At 32.5% G+C, this 24,257-nt stretch overlaps 2 protein-coding genes across 2 annotated transcripts in view; one reads left to right on the top strand and one right to left on the bottom strand.

The window, feature by feature from the left end:
- The window catches only part of LOC126747993 (leucine-rich PPR motif-containing protein, mitochondrial), a 52,707-nt gene extending 36,915 nt beyond the window's left edge, over nucleotides 1–15,792 (bottom strand). Inside the window, exons 1-7 of the mRNA XM_050456982.1 lie at nucleotides 15,530–15,792; nucleotides 13,767–13,915; nucleotides 13,329–13,701; nucleotides 13,054–13,276; nucleotides 12,808–12,996; nucleotides 12,554–12,755; nucleotides 12,273–12,485 (exon numbers count right to left, since the gene is read on the bottom strand). Of these exons, the coding sequence (XP_050312939.1) occupies nucleotides 12,273–12,485; nucleotides 12,554–12,755; nucleotides 12,808–12,996; nucleotides 13,054–13,276; nucleotides 13,329–13,701; nucleotides 13,767–13,915; nucleotides 15,530–15,657 (1,477 nt within the window). The 5' untranslated portion in view covers nucleotides 15,658–15,792. The remainder of the gene's footprint in view (nucleotides 1–12,272; nucleotides 12,486–12,553; nucleotides 12,756–12,807; nucleotides 12,997–13,053; nucleotides 13,277–13,328; nucleotides 13,702–13,766; nucleotides 13,916–15,529) is intronic.
- Nucleotides 15,793–15,883: 91 nt separating this feature from the next.
- On the top strand, nucleotides 15,884–20,568 carry LOC126748006 (DDRGK domain-containing protein 1). The gene is made up of 5 exons (XM_050457011.1): nucleotides 15,884–16,103; nucleotides 16,158–16,256; nucleotides 16,364–16,523; nucleotides 16,577–16,758; nucleotides 20,159–20,568. Exons 1-5 carry the CDS (start codon nucleotides 16,013–16,015, stop codon nucleotides 20,482–20,484), a joined length of 858 nt encoding a protein of 285 aa, XP_050312968.1. The 5' UTR covers nucleotides 15,884–16,012; the 3' UTR covers nucleotides 20,485–20,568.
- Nucleotides 20,569–24,257: the final 3,689 nt, after the last annotated feature.

A 24,257-nucleotide genomic window follows, 5' to 3' on the forward strand; every position in this document is an offset into this window, starting at 1 on the left:
GGACTCGAACCCAGGGCCACACGACTGCTAGGCAGGTATATACCCACCGCGCTGCCGGGGCCGGCTGGCTTTATTATTATATTTCTCAGAGGGAAACATCTGTCAACTAGAGTGCATAAAATCGAATGGTAAAGTGATAAGGTCTGAAAAAAAAAACTGATTTCAATTTTATCTATTGCATTCGTTGCAAAATCTAACATAATTGCCACGAATGAAGATCCGTTTACGAACAGTGTGAATGTGTTCATGCAATCAGAGGGAAAACAGTATCAGGTAACTTGGGTCATAACTCCACTTCTAGTGTTCAGATCTGGTTGATTTTTGCTTTAAAAGATTCTTTCAAGTGTTCTTCAGCTTCCATTGAAGAAATTATAATAATCCATGCATCAGAATAATTTTTATCCAAATTTTAGGAAATCATGTCCAAGAGGGAAGACAGTTTCAGGTAACTTGGTTCATAACTCCACTTGTAGTGCTCAGATCAAGTCGATTTTTGTTTTAAAAGGTTCTTGGAAGTGTTATTCAGCTTCCATTGAAGAAATTATGAAAATCCATTTATCAAAAGCATTTTTATCCAAATTTTAGGAAATCATGTCCAAGAGGGAAGACAGTTTCAGTTAACTTGGGTCATAACTTTACTTCTAGTTTTCAGATCGGCTTGATTTTTGTTTTAAAAGATTCTTTCAAGTGTTCTTCAGCTTCTATTGAAGAAATTATGAAAATCCATTTATCAGAAGTATATTTATCCAAATTTTAGAAAATCATGTCCAAGAGGGAAGACAGTTTCAGTTAACTTGGGTCATAACTTTAGTTCTAGTTTTCAGATCGGCTTGATTTTTGCTTAAAAAGATTCTTTGAAGCGTTCTTCAGCCTCCATTAAACAAATTATGTAAATCCATTTATCAGAAGCATTTTTACCCAAATTTTAGAAAATCATGTCCAAGATGGAAGACAGTATCAGGTAACTTGGTTCATAACTCCACTTCCAGTGGTCAGATCGGGTTGACTTTTGCTTTAAAAGATTCTTTCAAGTGTTCTTCAGTTCCCATTGAAGAAATTATAATCATTAATTTATCAGAAGCATTTTTATCCAAGTTTTAGGAAATCATGTCCAAGATGGAAGACAGTCTCAGGTAACTTGGTTCATAACTCCACTTCTAGGGGTCAGCTCAGATTGATTTTTGCTTTAAAATATTCTTTCAAGTGTTTTTCAGTTTCCATTGAAGAAATTATGATAATCCATTTATCAGAAGTATTTTTATCCAAATTTTAGAAAAATCACGTCCAAGAGGGAAGACAGTATCAGGTAACTTGGGTCATAACTCCACTTCTAGTAATCAGATCTGGTTGATTTTTGCTTTAAAAAATTCTTTGAAGTGTTCTTCAGCTTCCATTAAAGAAATAATGAAAATCCATTGATCAGAAGCATATTTATCCAAATTTTAGGAAATCAAGTTCAAGATGGAAGACAGTTTCAGGTAACTTGGGTCATAACTCCACTTCTAGTGTTCAGATCGGGTTGATTTTTGCTTTAAAAGATTCTTTCAAGTGTTCTTGAGCTTCCGTTGAAGAAATTATAAAAATCCATTTATAAGAAGCATTTTTATCCAAGTTTTAGGAAATCATGTCTAAGAGGGTTAAATATATAGAAATGTTAAAAAACAATCTTATCCACATGCAATGTTGAATGCAGCTAGAAATCAGCTTTCACAACTTTGAGATATTACATACCGGTAAACAAATCTATTATAATTTTAAAATTTCTTTCTATGAGAGTATAATATATGTAAACTGTCCGTATGTAAGCATTTAAGTTATATAAACATTATACGTCATTGCAGAGCCAGATGCTTTTTATAAAAGGACACATTTTATGAATTAGAGTACAATGAAGTTTACTACGTTTATGAGGGTGCTATGATGGCACAGAAAGATTTCAGTCTCTCGCCGTCTCAATTTTTTTGGTTACTAGCGCCAATAGGTTTAGCTTACCAGTACCCCATACAACTTACCAGTAAGAAATTGCTTTCAAAAATCATTGTTTCCCAAAATAATACGCATTAATAACAGCTGGTTTCGTCGCTAATATCCAATTTAATAACACAGTTTATTTATTTAAATTTTATCTAATTATATATATGTATATTAATAAATATTTAATATAAAAACAGTTCCATTAGACTGGATATTTTGGATGAAAAACAGTGATTTTTCAAAAGAATTTCTCCAGAAAATATGTATTCAATATTCAATAATTAAATCATGAATAATAAATAAGCAATTATTCATAAGAGTTTAGGGTAATTAACCGAAACAGGGGCCATCAAATAATCTGATAAGGCCGATTTAATGGTCATTACAAACCGAGCTTGCTCTAAATCCAGATCGCAGTGGTGCCTTTGACAATGAACAATTTAATTATTTTAATAGTGCGTATTATTATATTTCTGACAGTCTTTTTTTTAACTGCGTACTCTACGTATGGCAGAATGAAATATTTATTTGTAAACATCGCAATTGTTATACAAATTTTGGATTTTATCGCGAACACTCTTCTATTTATTGCGGTCAGTATGTTCATCTTTGCCGGCTTCGGAAAAAACCCGGTTTCCAGATTTATCCTACCACCACAGGACAATCTGGTAGGTACAGGACATTTGCCTAAATACCAAGGTTATAGGGCATTCATCATTTTTAAAGTGGGAATTGTAGTGGCAGATGGGGTTTTTCTGATGAACGTATGGGGATGGAATTATTACCAGTACTTTTGGTTCAGGGACTTTTCCTATATAATTTTATGTCTGGCACTTCACCTCATCATAAAATCTATCATTGATATTGCCAATATGCTGAGAAATAATAACGATTTACTCAATAACCTTTATAAATGTCGCAAAACTAATGAAATCTTAATGGGAGGTAAGGAAATGTCCAGTACTATCTGTCATTTAAAAACCATCAGGTATGTCACAAATCGATACACCAACATCGGAGAATATATTGAGCAGCTAAGCGATATTTTTGGGTTATTTTTGACAGCGACTGTCGTGTATATTCTTTCGGGAATACTACTTTGCATAGGGATCATAACCGAGTATAGTATAAAGGAAACTAAAGTCGACGAAAAGGACATTAGACTATACACTTTTGGTATATATGGCACCTGGTTTATCAGTTATGTTGTAAGTATTTATGTATGTAGGTATTTTATGTCGATTCAAAAGTCGCGCCAATATTTAGACCAGAGGAACTTGAGTTAATTTTCTGGATTCCCGAATGCCGTAGAACAACAGTAACTGGTATATTCACAGCTGTTAAGATTATTACAATGCCCCCTTTTTAGGCTTTACTGTTTATTTAAATTTGATATATTTTATATATAAATATTTAGTATAAACAGCGTTAATAGATTGCATAATATGGACGAAACACAGTGATTTTTCAGTAAAATATTATTTATTTGGTACTTAACAGGAAACCCCCATATACAAAGCAGTAGAACATATCTTAAGGATTAAAGTAGGTAAGTATCAACAAACAATAACTCTGAATATAAAACAATGGATAAGGGAGGTTTTCGAGGTTTTTAAAAATCAAATCCAAGAGAAAAGACAGTTTCAGGTACTTTCACTTCTAGTGTTCAGATCTGGTTGATTTTTGCTTTAGAAGATTCTTTAAAGTGTTGTTCAGCTTCCATTGAAGAAATTATAAAAATCCATCAATCAGAAGCATTTTTATCCAAATTTTAGAAAATCAAGTCCAAGAGGGAAGACAGTTTCAGGTAACTTGGTTTATAACTCCACTTCTAGTGGTCAGATCGGGTTGATTTTTGTTTTAAAAGATTCTTTCAAGTGTTCTTTAGCGTCCATTGAAGAAATTATAAAAATCCATTTATCAGAAGTATTTTTAACCAGGTTTTTGGAAATCACGTCCAAGAGGGAAGACAGTCTCAGGTAACATGGTTCATAACTCCACTTCTAGTGGTCAGATCGGGTTGATTTTTGCTTTAAAAGATTCTTTCAACTGTTGTTCAGCTTCCATTGAAGAAATTATGAAAATCCATCGATCAGAAGCATTTTTATCCAAATTTTAGAAAATTAAGTCCAAGAAGGAAGACAGTTTCAGGTAACTTGGTTTATAACTCCACTGCTAGTGTTCGGATCTGGTTGATTTTTGCTTTAAAATATTCTTTAAAGTGTTGTTCAGCTTCCATTGAAGAAATTATAAAAATCCATCAATCAGAAGCATTTTTATCCAAATTTTAGAAAATCAAGTCCAAGAGGGAAGACAGTTTCAGGTAACTTGGTTTATAACTCCACTTCTAGTGGTCAGATCGGGTTGATTTTTGTTTTAAAAGATTCTTTCAAGTGTTCTTTAGCGTCCATTGAAGAAATTATAAAAATCCATTTATCAGAAGTATTTTTAACCAGGTTTTTGGAAATCACGTCCAAGAGGGAAGACAGTCTCAGGTAACATGGTTCATAACTCCACTTCTAGTGGTCAGATCGGGTTGATTTTTGCTTTAAAAGATTCTTTCAACTGTTGTTCAGCTTCCATTGAAGAAATTATGAAAATCCATCGATCAGAAGCATTTTTATCCAAATTTTAGAAAATTAAGTCCAAGAAGGAAGACAGTTTCAGGTAACTTGGTTTATAACTCCACTGCTAGTGTTCGGATCTGGTTGATTTTTGCTTTAAAATATTCTTTGAAGTGTTCTTCAGCTTCCATTGAAGAAATTATGATAATCCATACATCAGAATCATTTTCATCGAAATTTTAGGAAATCATGTCTAAGAGGAAAGACAGTTTCAGGTAACTTGGGTCATTACTCCACTTCTAGTGTTCATATCGGGTTCATTTTTGCTTTAAAAGATTCTTTGAAGTGTTCTTTAGCTTCCATTGAAGAAATCATGAAAATCCATGGATCAGAAGTATTTTTATCCAAATTTTAGGAAATCATGTCCAAGAGGGAAGACAGTCTCAGGTAACTTGGGTCATAACTGCACTTGTAGTGGTCAGATCAGATTGATTTTTGTTTTAAAAGATTCTTTCAAGTGTTTTTCAGTTTCCATTGAAGAAATTATGAAAATTCATTTATCAGAAGCATTTTTATCCAAATTTTAGGAAATTATGTCCAAGAGGGAAGATAGTTTCAGGTAACTTGGGTCATAACTCTACTTCTAGTATTCAGATCTGGTTGATTTTTGCTTTAAAAGATTCTTACAAGTATTTTTCAGCTTCCATTGAAAAAATTATGAAAATCCATTGATCAGAAGCATTTTAATCCAAATTTTAGGAAATCATGTCCAAGAGGGAAGACAGTCTCAGGTAACTTGGGTTATAACTTCACTTCTAGTAATCAGATCTGGTTGAATTTGCATTAAAAGATTCTTTGAAGTGTTCTTCAGCTTCCATTGAAGAAATTATGAAAATCCATCTATCAAAAGCATTTTTATCCAAATTTTAGGAAATCATGTCCAAGAGGGAAGACAGTTTCAGTTAACTTGGGTCATAACTTTACTTCTAGTTTTCAGATCGGCTTGATTTTTGTTTTAAAAGATTCTTTCAAGTGTTCTTCAGCTTCCATTGAAGAAATTATGAAAATCCATTTATCAGAAGTATATTTATCCAAATTTTAGAAAATCATGTCCAAGAGGGAAGACAGTTTCAGTTAACTTGGGTCATAACTTTAGTTCTAGTTTTCAGATCGGCTTGATTTTTGCTTAAAAAGATTCTTTGAAGCGTTCTTCAGCCTCCATTAAACAAATTATGTAAATCCATTTATCAGAAGCATTTTTATCCAAATTTTAGAAAATCATGTCCAAGATGGAAGACAGTATCAGGTAACTTGGTTCATAACTCCACTTCCAGTGGTCAGATCGGGTTGACTTTTGCTTTAAAAGATTCTTTCAAGTATTCTTCAGTTCCCATTGAAGAAATTATAATCATTAATTTATCAGAAGCATTTTTATCCAAGTTTTAGGAAATCATGTCCAAGAGGGAAGACAGTCTCAAGTAACTTGAGCCATAACTCCACTTCTAGTGTTCAGATCTGGTTGATTTTTGCTTTAAAAGATTCTTTCAAGTATTTTTCAGCTTCTGAAATGAAAATGAAAAAATGAAATCTTAATGGGAGTTAAGGAAATGTCCGGTACTACCTGTCATTTAAAAACCATCAGGTATGTCACAAATCGATACACCAACATCGGAGAATATATTGAGCAGCTAAGCGATATTTTTGGGGTATTTTTGACAGCGACTGTCGTGTATATTCTTTCGGGAATACTACTTTGCATAGGGATCATAACCGAGTATAGTATAAAGGAAACTAAAGTCGACGAAAAGGACATTAGACTATACGCTTTGGGTGTATATGGCATCTGGTTTATCAGTTATGTTGTAAGTATGTACCGTAGGTATTTTTATGTCGATTTAAAAGTCGCGCCAATATTTAAACAGCCAACTTTCTACGAGATGTCGCTAGGTGTGCTCGCCTCTCGCTCGCACTCACAGCTCTAGAAGATTCCCGACTAAGTTCGATATTATTTACGTTCATTTTGTCACCGAATGGTCTCAAATGAATGTCGATATTTCCTCAGTAAGACTGACTTATTTTGTACAGAGGTCATCCAGTTGGTTTTGACCCGCTTAAGATCATTGGACCACCATTACCACCTTTCCATCTTTGTCTGAACAATGTGTACCTTATTTACGGTTTCCTTTGTAAATGTTAATACTGGTCAGTACAGGCAGCTCGCATTGGTCGAAGACTGTCCTCTTTAGACTTTTGAAGATATAGTTTAATTTCCATATTCTTATGCGACATTCTTAACCCAAGTTTTTCTAGGAGCTGACTTGTTGAATATTATATCTTTTATAAGTAATTTCTAGGATGTTCACTGACCCTTGATGTTGAATCATGTTCCTTCATTCGTTGACAATGTTCATGTCATTTTCTATGTCTTGCTGCGACCCATACACTGCCTGATCTCGCTGTAATATCGAGGTATCATGCGCAAACAAGAGATATTTATATACTCAAGAAGGTCATTTATGTATACCAAAAACAAGATTGAGACAACTTAAGGAAACGAAAAGCGTTTACACAAGGTTTGTTCTCACGGCAAATTTCTTACAAGTTTGAAACTGTTTCTGTGCAACTTCTGATCGATTTGAAACCGTCTGTGCAAACATCAAATATGGGTTGGGTGGAGAAGAAAAATAGCCTCATTTTTTTATGCCAGTGGGCTTACGAAATATACCTGGACTGCCAATGCATATATCCAGGATACCCAAAAATGGCCATTTTTATAGTGGTTGTGTCCTTTTGATGTTGGTCACTCTGAACATTTTTAGTGTTGCCAACAAAAAATATATTAAATAACGCTAATGAAGTTGACGACGCTGACGTGTGTGTATAGCGGATTGCCTAGTTTTTGATCGATTTATAAACGACGACGCTTGGGTATATCCTCTGCAACAGGCGATATACAGTGGTGGCCAACTAATTAGAAACAGTGTGAATAAATTAATAAAAATCATAAATCTTTTGTAAATAAAATTGTTTATTCTTAAATTTGCCCATTGTCGTAACTAACATTTACCTTTAATATTACCATAAATTTAGTGGATTTGTCTTCACATATATACTTTGAAAAAAAGTTATTTTTTATACAAATATTTAATTGGACAACTAATTAGAAACCAAAGAATTATCAATGTAAAAAAACAAAATAAGAACTCTAAACCCTAAATAAATCAATATTTTGTAGCAAATCCCTTATTTTCAATGACAGCTCTACATCTCCTGGGCATTGACTCCACCAGATGTTGACATCTCGCTAGTGGTATCGATTTCCTCGCCTGCTCTGCTTCTTCCGCCAGATCTTTAAGGTTTTTAATGTTTTTATGTTCTAAAAGTTTTTTCAGGTCTCTCCAAAGATTCTCAATGGGATTGAGATCCGGACTACATGAGGGCCAATCAAGTACATCAACATGGTTATCGTCAGACCATTTTTTTTACAGACTTAGCCGTATGCTTGTGATCATTGTCTTGTTGCAAAACCCAAGACACCGGCAAAGTTTCATCAGCAAACGGCAACATGTGGTTCTCCATAATATCTTTATATTTTTCTTGGTCAAGCATACCGTCGATTTTCACTAATGGACCAACACCACGCCACGAAAAATATCCCCATAATTTTATATTTCCACCTCCATGTTTGACTGTGCTGGTTGTATACTTCGGATTATTTTCCGCACCCCTTGGTCTTCTCACAAATATTCTACTATCACTACCAATGCGATTTATTTTTGTCTCATCAGACCATAATACTTTTTTCCACTCTTTTATGGTCCAATTAATAAGGTCTTTAACGAATTTTAATCTAGCCTGGCAATTTTTCTTCTTTAGCAGTGGTTTCTTGCAGCATACTCGTCCAAATAGGTTGGCCTCATTAAGTCGTCGTTTTATAGTTCGTGATGATATCGCGATAGCTGGAGAAAGTTCTTTTTTAATCTGGTTGGAGGTTAAAAATGGATTCATTTTAGCCATTCGAACAATAGTTTCATCAGTTCGTTGGCTGGTTTTTTTAGATCTTCTCTTGCGTGGAATATTTTCGTACGTTTTATGTTCTTTTATGTGTTTGAGTGCATAGAAAACCATTTTTTTTAACATTTTAGGTGGTCAGCTATTTTACTATAAGTCCAACCTCTTTCCCTTAGCGTAAACATTATTTTACGCATTGACGGATCACAATTTTTTTTTCTACCCATTTTAAACTGTGGAAGACACAAAGACAAGGCTTGTAGATACAAAAAACACAAATTGTTACCAGTACAAAGGTTTGAAATGAACTATACGCGCGTTTATTTTCGCGCGAATGGCAAAAACACATCACGTTATTAATGCTTACGTACTTAATGGGGTGAATCCCATCGGTGCCCAATCTTATGTAATATGCTAAATTGTGCTCACTAGTTAGAATGTAGCTCACTAGTAGTCTGAATTTTTAAGCGATATTTTACAATATTGATATTTTTACTCGATTATATCGATGGCATAGATTGTAGATATTGATATTCACATAATATGAACAATAGAAGAAAGCTACATATGGATTATTTTATATGTATATCTCATAGTAAATAATAGCCATAATTCTTAATACTAATTAAATATTAATTTAAGATTTTCATCTCTACACTGGGAGTGACAGGCCAATACATTGAAAACGAAATAAACCGAACCAAGACCCTATGCTTCGACATCACTAATAACTTGGATGTGGCCGATTGTCAAGTGCAAAGGGAGATTTTGCTTCTTTATCGTCATTTAAATGCGAAAAGCTACGCCCTTAATGCGGGCGGTTATTTTGCCGTTAACACGACCCTCATGAGGAGCGCTTACGATATTTTGGTCACTTTTTGCATTTATATTATTGAGTTTTTAATTTATTATTCCTAGATCGTACACGGTCACTAGTATATATGCAATTTTCTTCAAATTATGTAAAATAAACATTCCAAAAGTAATGAAAACTTTGCCTAATTAGCGTCAAGACTTTCAGAGAAATAATGAGATTTATTGGATTTTATTTATGATAAAATCAACAAAGCGCAGATAAATCGAGATATCAAGACAAACATTGGTATATCGGAGGACCTAAATAATATGACAAATTAATAAGACTCCCTAGTAGAAAAACAGGAATAACTTCCCTAATTTCCCACCGATTTTCATGAAAGTTATATCTGAGGAAAGGATTTTTAATTTAGAACAAAAAGTGTATCTATAAAAATTTTGAAAAATTGAACATTTTTAGAGTAAAAATTAATTATGAAAAAATTGGACAAATTAATAAGTCTCCCAAATAGAAAAACAGGAATAACTTCTCTAATTTCCCACTGATTTTTATGAAAATTATATCTGAGGAAAGGATTTTTAATTTAGAACAAAAAGTGTGTCTATAAAAATTTTAAAAATTGAACATTTTTAGAGTAAAAATTAAATATGAAAAATTGGACAAATTAATAAGACTCCCTAGTAGAAAAACAGGAATAACTTCCCTAATTTCCCACCGATTTTCATGAAAATTATATCTAAAGAAAGGATTTTTAATTTAGAACAAAAAGTTTATCTATGAAAATTTTGAAAAATTGAACATTTTTAGAGTAAACATTAAATATGAAAAAATTGGACAAATTAAAAAGACTCCCAAGTAGAAAAACAGGAATAACTTTCCTAATTTCCCACCGATTTTCATGAAAATTATGTCTAAAGAAAGGATTTTTAATTTAAAACAAAAAGTGTATCTATAAAAATGTTAAAAAATTGAACATTTTTAGAGTAAACATTAAATATGAAAAAATTTGACAAATTAATAAGACTCCCTAGTAGAAAAACAGGAATAACTTCCCTAATTTCCCACCGATTTTCATGAAAATTATGTCTAAAGAAAGGATTTTTAATTTAGAACAAAAAGTGTGCCTATAAAAATTTTGAAAAATTTAACATTTTTAGAGTAAAAATTAAATATGGAAGAATTGGACAAATTAATAAGACTCCCTGTAGAAAAACAGGAATAACTTCTCTAATTTCCCACTGATTTTTATGAAAATTATATCTGAGGAAAGGATTTTTAATTTAGAACAAATAGTATATCTATAAAAAATTTGAAAAACTCAGAATTTTTAGAGTAAAAATTAAATATGAAAAAATATGATAAATTAATAAGACTCCCGAGTAGAAAAACAGGAATAACTTCCCTAATTTCCCACCGATTTTCATGAAAATTATATCTGAGGAAAGGATTTTTAATTTAGAACAAAAAGTGTGTTTATAAAAATATTGAAAAACTTAAAATTTTCAGAGTAAAAATTAAATATGGAAAAATATGACACATTAATAAGATTCCCTAGTAGAAAAACAGGAATAACTTCCCTAATTTCCCACCGATTTCCATGAAAATTATATCTGAGGAAAGGATTTTTAATTTAGAATAAAAAGTGTATCTATAAAAATTTTGAAAAATTGAAAACTTTTAGAGCAAAAATTAAATTGGACAAATTACTAAGACTCTCAAGTAGAAAAACAGGAATAACTTCTCTAATTTCCCACTGATTTTTATGAAAATTATATCTAAGGAAAGGATTTTTAATTTAGAACAAATAGTATATCTATAAAAAATTTGAAAAATTTAACATTTTTAGAGTAAAAATTAAATATGGAAGAATTGGACAAATTAATAAGACTCCCTGTAGAAAAACAGGAATAACTTCTCTAATTTCCCACCGATTCTCATGAAAATCATATCTGAGGAAAGGATTTTTAATTTAGAACAAAAAGTGTATCTATGAAAATTTTGAAAAATTGAAAATTTTTAGAGTAAAAATTAAATGTGAAAAAATTGGACGAATTAATAAGACTCCCAAGTAGAAAAACAGGAATAACTTCCCTAATTTCCCACCGATTTTCATGAAAATTATATCTGAGGAAAGGATTTTTAATTTAGAACAAAAAGTGCGTCTATAAATATTTTGAAAAATTGAAAATTTTTACAGCAAAAATTAAATATGACAAATTAATAAGACTCTCAAGTAGAAAAACAGGAATAACTTCCCTAATTTCCCACCGATTTTCATGAAAATTATATCTGAGGAAAGGATTTTTAATTTAGAACAAAAAGTGTGTCTATAAAAATTTTGAAAAAGTGAAAATTTTTAGAGTAAAAATTAAATATGGAAAAATATGACACATTAATAAGATTCCCTAGTAGAAAAACAGGAATAACTTCCCTAATTTCCCACCGATTTCCATGAAAATTATATCTGAGGAAAGGATTTTTAATTTAGAATAAAAAGTGTATCAATAAAAATTTTGAAAAATTGAAAACTTTTAGAGCAAAAATTAAATTGGACAAATTACTAAGACTCTCAAGTAGAAAAACAGGAATAACTTCCCTAATTTCCCACCGATTTTCATGAAATTTATGTCTAAAGAAAGGATTTTTAATTTAAAACAAAAATTGTATCTATAAAAATTTTGAAAAATTGAAAATTTTTAGAGTAATCAGGTCAATTGATTTCCTGCAACTTCCTGGACTACAGAGAATAACGCATATTCCCAAAGCAGTTTTTTTTGTGGAAACAATAAACTTTTCTGCCAAAAAAACCGTTTTTCTATAACCCTACACTTACAAATTAATACGCATCAACTCTTTACGCTTAAACCTTAAAATTTATTAATAAAACTTATTACTTAAATACTTACATAAATCGGCAGCACGTTTGGTCTTCTTTTGCTGCAACAAAACCCCCAACAAAGGACTCACGATCTCTTTCACAGTAAACCCGACAGCCTGCAGCTTAATTATCAACAACTTAAAATTGGCCACATCACAATAGGGCAGGATATAGTGCTCCAAGGTCTCTGCATTCAGTTTTACATTAAACTCCTTAATAGTCTTTAACGTTGATAAAACCCCTGAAAAAGCACAACCTGTAACTCTTGAATAATCAATTAAAACAGGTGTCGAGGGTAATTTATGTTACCGATCTCTCCTCTCTCATTTCCAGCTTGAATTAGTAAAGGCCAAAAGTAGTGAGGCCTTAAAGTATTTAAACTCCTTAATAGCTCCCACGCTTGATGTGTGTATTTAAATTTCAACGCTAACTCGGTTAAACTTTCCAATATATATGGGTTTAGGTCTTTCTCAATTAAGTCTTTGGCCTCATTAATTATATGTTTTATGTCCTACAATATAAGCTGAGCTAATATACATACAAACGCCATTTCTCTTACTTACAACTTCACAATGCAGCATCTCCTTCAACACACAATATCCATAATAAACGTCCAATTGTGGCTCAACAAATCTCTTATAAATATTCATTGCCGCCCTCGGTTGCTCCATGTGAACCAAATGAATGCATATTTTCTCAATTTTCAGTTGCAGGTCTCTATTTATTGGAATATGCTTGTAAAACTTCTCTGTCTACACCCACAACAACAATAATTTAATAAATTATTCAGCTCCTTTTTAACAACTTACTTCATCTAACCAAGAGTCTAATTTATTAACACCGAGTTCCTCGATAAAGTCCAAAAAGTCCTCCTCAGTTAAACTCACATGATAGTCCACTGCAGCCAACTTAAACTCACTCAAATCTTTCCTCCTTATTAGTCCTTTAAGAAGGTTCAATTTTGCATAATAATTATCAGACATATGCACTAACCTCATTGCATCCAATACAGCCTGAGCGGACTTTAGACCTCTAAAGTATGTATATGGTAAAAAAAAAATTAACACACTTTAAGGAGGCTTACCCGTTGATTGTATGAGCCAAAATAAGGCTGTTGACCATCTCACTTCCTAAAGAGATCTCTTTAGTTTTCATTACCTCTAAAAGTGTTAACACCTCCTGAACGTTTCCAAATTGAGAAACATTCTCTAACAATAGTTTATAAGTGTCGTAATTCGGTTGAGATTTTAATACAAACTCTTTGTCAGTAATTGGACAATTGTTTTCAGTGCAAGTCTTTATGTATCGATTAATGATGCCAGTGTTTAAATTGTCAGCTTGCTTTAGACCATTAAACACCTCTTGGCACAGAGCGTTTCTTTGTATCCGAGAAGAGTCTGGTATTAAGGAACCGCAACATTTCAAGAGAAGCTCTGCATCCTCTGACTTTAGAGTGTCTGATGTAAGTGAGGTTAATTAATTAGATATAAAAAGAACTTTGAAATTAATGAGGAAACCTTACCGAATTTTATAGTGTGAAAGACGTTTTTTAGTTGCTTTAGGTAAAATGTTTTGCCACTGTTGATGTGACTCAATAAGTCGTTTATATTAAACCCAACTTTTTTCGTGGTTTTTATTGAGGCATTACTATCTCTAAGTTGATCACAAAACCTAAAATACAGAATGTATCTTGAGTTGTAGTAGTCAAAATTTTAAAATTATTGATTTATGGACTACTCTGACGGCTTTTTTAGCGTTTTTTGAAAAATGACTTTAAAAAAAAGTCAAGATAATGAAATTTTTATTCCAGGAGTTGGTTACTTAAAGGCAGTAACCAAATAATTAGGGTAAAAATCTAAAAAGAAGAAAAATCATTACTAATTGCCATTAGTTAAACACTATCTTTACCCCTTGTGGACATTGACATTTTCCTTTTTTTAGGGTCTTGAATATTTGGCGTTACTCTCCTTGGTTCTTATTAAAATTATAATATATATATATTAAAATTTTCTTTATTATTATTATTTGTTTCCTTTTGATTTATTTTATATAAATTAATGATTTTTTAAGGGTTATTTGCTCTCTACCAAAACGGTTTTTATAGTTGAGAATTTATCTTTTTTGTCAAAATTTTAATTAGATTTATAACTGTATTTTATAATTTGTCTTTTATGGGCAAGTGAATATCTTGGGTTCTAGCATTGAAACTTTAGAAATTATTGATTTATGGACTTCTCTGAAGACTTTTTTAGTGTTTTTGAAGAAATTACTAAAATCCATTCGCAAAAAGTCAAGATAATGGAATTTTTGTTCCAGGAGTGCCTGTGAGGGACAAAATAATTTATCTTTTATTGGCAAGTGAATTTCTTGCTTTCTAGTAGTCGAAATTTAGAAATTATTGATTCATGGACTTCTCTGAAGACTTTTTTAGTGTTTTTAAAGAAATGACTAAAATCCATTTGTAAAAAGTCAAGATAAAGCAATTCTTCTTACAGAAGTGCCTATAAGGGACCAAATAATTTATCTCTCATTGGCAAGTGAATATCTTGGGTTCTAGTAGTCGAAATGTAGAAATTATTGATTAATACACTTCTCTGAATACTTTTTTAGTGTTTTTAAAGAAATGACTAAAATCCATTCGCAAAAAGTTAAGATAATGCAATTCTTCTTACAGGAGTGCCTATAAGGGACCAAATAATTTATCTCTTATTGACAAGTGAATTTCTTGCGTTCTAGTAGTCGAAATTAAGAAATTATTGATTCATGGACTTCTCTAAAGACTTTTTTAGTGTTTTTGAAGAAATGACTAAAATCCATTCGCAAAAAGTTAAGATAATGGAATTTTTGTTCCAGGAGTGCCTGTGAGCGACAAAATAATTTGTCTCTTATTGGCAAGTGAATATCTTGGGTTCTATTGGTCAAAATTTGAAAATTATTAATTTATGGACTACTCTGAAGAGTTTTTAAGTCTTTTTTGAAAAAATGACTAAAATCCATTCACTAGAAGTCATGATAATGGATTTCTTAGTTCAGGAATGCCTGTAAGGAAGAAAATAATTTGTCTCTTATTGGCAAGTGAATATCTTGGGTTCTAGTACTACTATTTTTGGTTTTGGTATAAAATTAAACAAACTGGCCTGTAAGGGGTCTGAACCTATGTAAGCTTTCTCGACAAACCCTAAGCACAATTTGCACATATCATGAATTTGACTACATAGAGCGGTTTAAGTGGACTTATTCCTTAGTTGCTTAAGTAACTTTTTGACTGTATATTGCACCACTTACCTGACAACAGACTGTTGCTGAATATTTAAATTATTAACTCTTAATGACTTCACTTTGGAATAAAGTCCTATATGTCCTGGCAAATCGTTATGCACTAAACGTCCCAAGAGGCCTATGCACCTAAACATCTTAAATTAAAGCAAAAATGAGTGAAGACAATTACTGTTACAATATTTCCTTTAAAGAATTATAGACACAATGAACTAACGAAAATTTAAAGCAAAAATATTTACAAAAATTAATTTAATTTAGGTTAGATCATTTATTTTTTAGGTTAGGTTAACCAAAGTGTCAAAATGGCAGCTGTCAAAAGCAATATTTTATAGGTTATGTTAACTAGAGCGTCAAAATCGCCAACTGGCAGCTGTCAAAAACAATAACATTGCAATTAATGTTATAGAAGAGAAAAACTATTTACATTTATTTAAACATTATTATGATCATATAATATAGCACTAGAGAAATTTGTATTTACTTATAAATATGGACATCTCCTTACTAATAGCTATTGCCGCGTCTATTATCATTATCATCCTAAGTTTAAGTTTCTTCTTGAAGTCCAAAACTGAGAAAGGTAAGGAGCATATGGTAAGGGGCATATATATTCATTGAATCCTTTTTTATATAGTTGAAGAAAGGCCAAGGCCTGTGCCTAACAGGGCTAATAATGCCTTACCGAGAAGAGCCCAAATTGCCCGAAACAGGGGCGCCAGGCTTAGGGCAAACGGTAAGCATATTTTCAGTTAACAACAAATTAAATAAAATAATGTAATTTATTCTATGCGATAAAAAAAGTGCTTTTTATAGTTACAATTAAGAATATTAAACTTGTAGCACAAATCCAGGAAGATAATGATTCAGATCCGGGAGAACCTGATGCACCCGAGATAGAACTTCCCGATGGTAAAATCGGTGCAAAGAAGAGGGCAAAACTTGAAGCTAAGGCTGAAAAGAAAGCCGCCAGAGAGGCAGAGGAGCATTCCAGAGTTGAGAGGCATGAAGCTATGAAGCTAAGTTGAAACTATATTTTAAAATAAACACTTTTAGGAAGAAACGAGCAGAACTAGAAGAAGCCGAAAGACAGAAGCTTAAAGAGAAGGAGGAACAAGAGGAAAAGGAACGGGAAGAGGAGGAAAGGAGAGCCAGAGAGGAGAAAGAGAGACAAGAACTCGAGGAGTACATGAAAATGAAGGAGGCCTTCTCGGTGGAAGAGGAAGGATATGAAGAAGGTAAGAAGGCTTTAAATATCTATATAATTTCATACTTGTCTAGTTTTTGCTTAGTTGTCTAGAGGTTTCAATTAAAAACCAAAGAAAGCACTTGATTCTTTTTAGAAACAACATTTAATCATATACTGGTCTGGTCAAGTCAGGTCTTGAGTGCGATACAGACACAAGTATCTCGCTGATATTTAATTGTTACACTTGGCAAAGAATGTTGGTTTATTTCTTGTTAATTATTTAGCTCTTTACATGCTATGATCACTTTTAATTGATATAAAAAATGTGTAAGATTATTACAGAATTTAGAACATTCATTTTTCCTTTTGGACTTGATTTCCTAAAACTTGGATAAAAATGCTTCTGATGCATGGATTTTCATAATTTCTTCAATGGAAGCTAAAGAACACTTGAAAGAATCTTTTAAAACAAAAATCAACCAGATCCGAACACTAGAAGTGGAGTTATGACCCAAGTTACCTGAGACTGTCTTCTCTCTTGGACATGATTTCCTAAGACTTGGATAAAAATGCTTCTGATAAATGGATTTTCATAATTTCTTCAATGGAAGCTGAAGAACACTTAAAAGAATCTTTTAAAACAAAAATCAACCCGATCTGAACACTAGAAGTGAAGTTATAACCCAAGTTACCTGAGACTGTCTTCCCTCTTAGACATGATTTCCTAAAATTTGTATAAAAATGCTTCTGATGAATGGATTTTCATAATTTCTTCAATGGAAGCTGAACAACGCTTGACAGAATCTTTTAAAGCAAAAATCAACCCAATCTGAGCACTAGAAGTGAAGTTATGAACCAATTTACCTGAGACTGTCTTCCTTCTTGGACATGATTTTCTAAAATTTGGATAAAAATGTTTCTGATGCATGGATTTTCATAATTTCTTCGATGGAAGCTGAAGAACACTTGAAAGAATCTTTTAAAGCAAAAATCAACCCAATCTGAGCACTAGAAGTGAAGTTATGAACCAATTTACCTGAGACTGTCTTCCATCTTGGACATGATTTCCTAAAATTTGGATAAAAATGCTTTCGATAAATGGATTGTCATAATTTCGTCAATGGAAGCTGAAGAACACTTCAAAGAATCTTTTAAAACAAAAATAAATCTGATCTGACCACTAGAAGTGGAGTTATGAACCAAGTTACCTGAGACTGTCTTCCATCTTGGACATGATTTCCTAAAATTTGAATAAAAATGCTTCTGATAAATGGATTTTAAAAATTTCTTCAATGGAAGCTGAAGAACACTTGAAAGAACCTTTTGAAACAAAAATCAACCCAATCTGACTACTAGAAGTGGAGTTATGACCCAAGTTACCTGAGACTGTCTTGCCTCTTGGACATGATTTCCTAAAATTTGGATAAAAATGCTTCTGATTCATGGATTTTTATAATTTCTTCAATGGAAGCTGAAGAACACTTGAAAAAATCTTTTAAAACAAAAATCCATTCGATCTGACCACTAGAAGTGAAGTTATGACCCAAGTTACCTGAGACTGTCTTCCCTCTTAGACATGATTTCCTAAAATTTGTATAAAAATGCTTCTGATGAATGGATTTTCATAATTTCTTCAATGGAAGCTGAACAACGCTTGACAGAATCTTTTAAAGCAAAAATCAACCCAATCTGAGCACTAGAAGTGAAGTTATGAACCAATTTACCTGAGACTGTCTTCCTTCTTGGACATGATTTCCTAAAATTTGGATAAAAATGTTTCTGATGCATGGATTTTCATAATTTCTTCGATGGAAGCTGAAGAACACTTGAAAGAATCTTTTAAAACAAAAATCAACCCGATCTGACTACTAGAAGTGGAGTTATGATCCAAGTTACCCAAGACTGTCTTTCCTCTTGGACATGATTTACTAACATTTGTATAAAAATGCTTCTGATAAATGGATTTTCATAATTTCTTCAGTGGAAGCTGAAGAACACTTGAAAGAATCTTTTGAAACAAAAATCAACCCGATCTGACCACTAGAAGTGAAGTTATGACCCAAGTTACCTGAGACTGTCTTCCCTCTTGGACATGATTTCCTAAAATTTGGATATAAATGCTTCTGATAAATGGATTTTCATAATTTCTTCAATGGAAGCTGAAGAACACTTGAAAGAATCTTTTAAAACAAAAATCAACCCGATCTGACTACTAGAAGTGGAGTTATGATCCAAGTTACCTGAGACTGTCTTCCCTCTTGGACATGATTTCCTAAAATTTGGATAAAAATGCTTCTGATAAATGGATTTCCATAATTTCTTCAATGGAAGCTGAAGAACACTTGAAAGAATCTTTTAAAACAAAAATCAACCCGATCTGACTACTAGAAGTGGAGTTATGATCCAAGTTACCTGAGACTGTCTTCCCTCTTGGACATGATTTCCTAAAATTTGGATAAAAATGCTTCTGATAAATGGATTTCCATAATTTCTTCAATGAAAGCTGAAGAACACTTGAAAGAACCTTTTGAAGTAAAAATCAACCCGATCTCAACACTAGAAGTGAAGTTATGACCCAAGTTACCTGAGACTGTCTTCCCTCTTGGACATGATTTCCTAAAATTTTAATAAAAATGCTTCTAATCAATGGATTTTAATAATTTCTTTAATAGAAGCTAAAGAACACTTGAAGGAATCTTTTAAAACAAAAATCGACCCGATCTAAACACTAGAAGTGGAGTTATTCTAGTTAACATAGCTTTATTTGATAGAGGACCTGACATTTGTCCAGTAAAAGAAGATGCTTATAAAAACCATTTGAAACATATACTTTCAACAAATAATAAGACGAATCGGAAATAATGTAGGATAGTTACGGTTAATAATGCACTAGTACCATTAATATTTCACATAATACCACGAAACGATTCAATTTTTTTGCTGCTATAATAGGAAATGAATTTTTAAATGTCAGTATTGAATATGTGTTAATAAACTGAGACCGAAGAAAATTAATTAAAGTTAGACCACATTGAAGAGGAGGATGAAGTTCAAAACTACGAGGGAAATTGAGGTTACGTCGCGCATTCGTATTCTTTATTTATATTCACGTATTCTTTAACAGCGTCTCTTCGTACTTTACTCTCACTGTTTTTTTTTTGTTAGGAACTTTTTAGATTATTTATAAATAACCCCTTAAGATTTGATCCAGATTACCTTCATATTAAGCTAAATTAATTAGTTCCTTAATTTCTTTCACCTTTTCAGCGTATTTCGTCTGAATTTGCTTAAAATTATCCTAATACGTCACTACCAAACATTATAACAACATGTAAAGATAATTTTCTCTAAAAGTCTCAATGTTGCCATTTAAAAACGAATAAGTGCTTGCCGACCTCCATCTATTCGAATTAAAAATCCCACGTGTGCAAATCCCACTAATTTTCCAGGGGAACAACAGGACTCCCAAAACTTACTACAGGAATTCGTCAATCACATAAAGAACAACAAGGTGGTCATAATAGAAGACCTGGCGGCGCACTTCAAACTAAAAACCCAGGCCTGCTTGGACCGAATTAAGGACCTACAAAAGGACGAAATTCTAACGGGGGTCATAGACGACCGGGGGAAGTTTATTTACGTGTCTCAGAGCGAGATGGACGCAGTGGCGAAGTTTATTAGACAGAGAGGGAGGGTGTCTATCGCGGAACTGGCCGAGAATAGTAACGTGTTGATTAATTTGGTTCCGACTGTGCCCCTGATTGGCGAGCAATAGTTCGGGGATTTGTATATAAGACAATTTTATTTATTGCTTATGTTTTCCATTAAATCACACTGACTTAATAAATTATTGAACATTTTTGGTTGTTTTTTTTACCTTTTTGCGTTAAAACTAGTGAAAGATTATTTATTTATTTAGTGCTTAACAGGTAACCTCTATATGCAAAGCAGTAGAACATCTCTTAAGGATTAAAGTAGGTAAGTATCAACTAACAATAATTCTGAATATAGAACAATGTATAAGGGAGGTTTTCCAGGTTTTTGGACATCAAATCCAAGAGAGAAGACAGTTTCAGGTAACTTGGGTCATAACTCCACTTCTAGTGGTCAGATCTGGTTGATTTTTGCTTTAAAAGATTCTTCTAAGTGTTCTTCAGCTTCCATTGAAGAAAATATGAAAATCCATCGATCAGAAGCATTTTTATTCAAATTTTAGGAAATCATGTCCAAGAGGGAACACAGTCTCAGGTAACTTGGGCCATAACTCTACTTCTAATGGTCAGATCGAGTTGATTTTTGTTTCAAAAGATTCTTTCAATTGTTCTTCAGCTTTCATTGAAGAAATTATGAAAATCCATTTATCAGAAGCATTTTTATTCAAATTTTAGGAAATCATGTCCAAGAGGGAAGACAGTTTCAGGTAACTTGGGTCATAACTCCACTTCTAGTGTTCAGATCTGGTTGATTTTTGCTTTAAAATATTCTTTCAAGTGTTCTTCAGATTCCACTGAAGAAATTTTAAAAATCCATTTATCAGAAGAATTTTTATCCAAATTTTAGGAAATCATGTCCAAGAGGGAAGACAGTTTCAGGTAACTTGGGTCATAACTCCACTTCTAGTGTTCAGATCTGGTTGATTTTTGCTTTAAAATATTCTTTCAAGTGTTCTTCAGATTCCACTGAAGAAATTTTAAAAATCCATTTATCAGAAGAATTTTTATCCAAATTTTAGGAAATCATGTCCAAGAGGGAAGACAGTTTCAGGTAACTTGGGTCATAACTTCACTTCTAGTGTTCGGATATGGTTGATTTTTGCTTTAAAAGATTCTTTCAAGTGTTCTTCAGCTTCCATTAACAAAATTATAAGAATCCGTTTATCAGAAGTATTTTTATCCAAATTTTAGGAAATTAAGTCCAAGATGGAAGACAATCTCAGGTAACTTGGGTCATAACTCCACTTCTAGTGGTCAGATCGGGTTGATTCTTGTTTTAAAAGATTCTTTTAAGTGTTCTTCAGCTTCCATTGAAGAAATTATGAAAATCCATTCAGCAGAAGCATTTTTATACAAATTTTAGGAAATCATGTCCAAGAGAGAAGACAGTCTCAGGTAACTTGGTTCATAACTCCACTTCTAGAGTTCAGATTTGGTTGATTGTTGCTTTAAACGATTCTTTGAAGTCTTCTTCAACTTTCAATAAAAGAATCATGAAAATCCATGCATCAGAAGCATTTTTAGACAAATTTAAGGAAATCATGTCCAAGAGGAAAGACAGTCTCAGGTAACTTGGGTCATAACTTTACTTCTAGTGTTCAGATCTGGTTGATTTTGGCCTAAAAAGATTCTTTCAAGTGTTCTTCAGCTTCCATTGAAAAAATCATGAAAATCCTTTTATCAGAAGCATTTTTATTCAAATTTTAGAAAATCATGTCCAAGAGCGAAGACAGTCTCAGGTAACTTGGGTCATAACTGCACTTCTAGTGGTCAGATCTAGTTGATTTTTGCTTTAAAAGATTCTTTCAAATGTTCTTTAACTTCTATTGAAGAAATTATGAGAATCCATTTATCAGAAGCATTTTTATCCGAGTTTTAGGAAATCAAGTCCAAGGTGGAAGACAGTCTCAGGTAACTTGGTTTATAACTCCACTTCTAGCAGTCAGATCGGGTTGATTTTTGTTTTAAAAGATTCTTTCAAGTGTTATTCAGCTTCCATTGAAGAAATTATAAAAATCCATGCATCAGAAGCATTTTTATCCAAATTTTAGGAAATCAAGTCCAAGAGGGAAGACACTTTCACGTAACTTGGGTCATAACTCCTTTTTTAGTGTTCAGGTCTGGTTATTTTTGTTTTAAAAGATTCTTTGAAGTGTTCTTTAGCTTTCAATAAAAGAATCATGAAAATCCGTCCATCAGAAGTAGTTTTATCCAGGTTTTTGGAAATCAAGTCCAAGAGCGAAGACAGTCTAAGGTAACTTGGGTCATAACTCCACTTCTGGTGGTCAGATCGGGTTGATTTTTGTTTCAAAAGATTCTTTTAGGTGTTCTTTAGCTTCCAATTAAAAAATCATGAAAATCCATGCATCAGAAGCATTTTTATCCAAACTTTAGGAAATCATGTCCAAGAGGAAAGACAGTCTCAGGTAACTTGGGTCATAACTTCACTTCTAGTGTTCAGATCGGGTTGACTTTTGCTTCAAAAGATTCTTTGAAGTGTTCTTTAGCTTCCATTGAAGAAATTATAAAAATTCATTTATGAGAATCATTTTTATCCAAATTTGAGAAAGTCAAGTCTAAGAGGGAAGACAGTTTTAGGTAAATTGGTTCATAACTCCACTTCTAGTGCCCAGATCGGGTTGATTTTTGCTTTAAAAGATTCTTTCAAGTGTTCTCCAGCTTCTATTAAAGATATTATGAAAATCCATTTATCAAAAGCATTTTTGTCCAAATTTTAGGAAATCATGTCCAAGAGGGAAGACAGTCTCAGATAACTTGGGTCATGACTCCACTTCTAGTGTTCGGATCGGGTTGACTTTTACTTCAAAAGATTCTTTGAAGTGTTCTTTAGCTTCCATTGAAGAAATTATAAAAAATCATTTATGAGAATCATTTTTATCCAAATTTGAGAAAGTCAAGTCTAAGAGGGAAGACAGTTTTAGGTAAATTGGTTCATAACTCCACTTCTAGTGCCCAGATCGGGTTGATTTTTGCTTTAAAAGATTCTTTGAAGTACTCTTCAGCTTCCATTAAAGAAATTATGAAAATCCATTTATCAGAAGCATTTTTATTCAAATTTTAGGAAGTCATGTCCAAGAAGGAAGACAGTCTCAGGTAACTTGGATCATAACTCCACTTCTAGTGGTCCGATCGGGTTGATTTTTGCTTTAAAAGATTCTTTCAAGTACTCTTCGGCTTCCATTAAAGAAATTATAAAAATCCATTCATCAGAATCATTTTTATCAACATTTTAGGAAATCATGTCCAAGAGGGAAGACAGTCTCAGGTAACTTGGGTCATAACTTCACTTCTAGTGTTCAGATCGGGTTGACTTTTACTTCAAAAGATTCTTTGAAGTGTTCTTTAGCTTCCATTGAAGAAATTATAAAAAATCATTTATGAGAATCATTTTTATCCAAATTTGAGAAAGTCAAGTCTAAGAGGGAAGACAGTTTTAGGTAAATTGGTTCATAACTCCACTTCTAGTGCCCAGATCGGGTTGATTTTTGCTTTAAAAGATTCTTTCAAGTGTTCTTCACCATCCATTGTAGAAATTATGAAAATCCGTTTATCAGAAGCATTTTCATCCAAATTTTAGGAATCATTTCCAAGAGGGAAGACAGTCTCAGGTAACCTGGGTCATAACTCCACTTCTAGTGATCAGATCGGGTTGATTTTTATTTTAAAAGATCCTTTGAAGTGCTCTTCAGCTTTCACTGAAGAAATTATGAAAATCCATTTATCAGAAGCATTTTTATTCAAATGTTAGGAAATCATGTCCAAAAGGGAAGACAGTCTCAGGTATCTTGGGTCATAACTTCACTTCTAGTGGTCA

Source organism: Anthonomus grandis, chromosome 20 (genome assembly GCF_022605725.1).
Source record: "Anthonomus grandis grandis chromosome 20, icAntGran1.3, whole genome shotgun sequence".
NCBI lineage: Eukaryota > Metazoa > Arthropoda > Insecta > Coleoptera > Curculionidae > Anthonomus > Anthonomus grandis.

Bases quoted from the DNA above. Each gene is read 5' to 3' on its own strand.
- LOC126748006 (XM_050457011.1), top strand. From the start codon at position 16,013: ATGGACATCTCCTTACTAATAGCTATTGCCGCGTCTATTATCATTATC. The intron at 16,104-16,157 runs GTAAGGAGCATA...TTTTTTATATAG, and splicing joins GAAGTCCAAAACTGAGAAAG to TTGAAGAAAGGCCAAGGCCT. The intron at 16,759-20,158 runs GTAAGAAGGCTT...CTAATTTTCCAG, and splicing joins AGAGGAAGGATATGAAGAAG to GGGAACAACAGGACTCCCAA.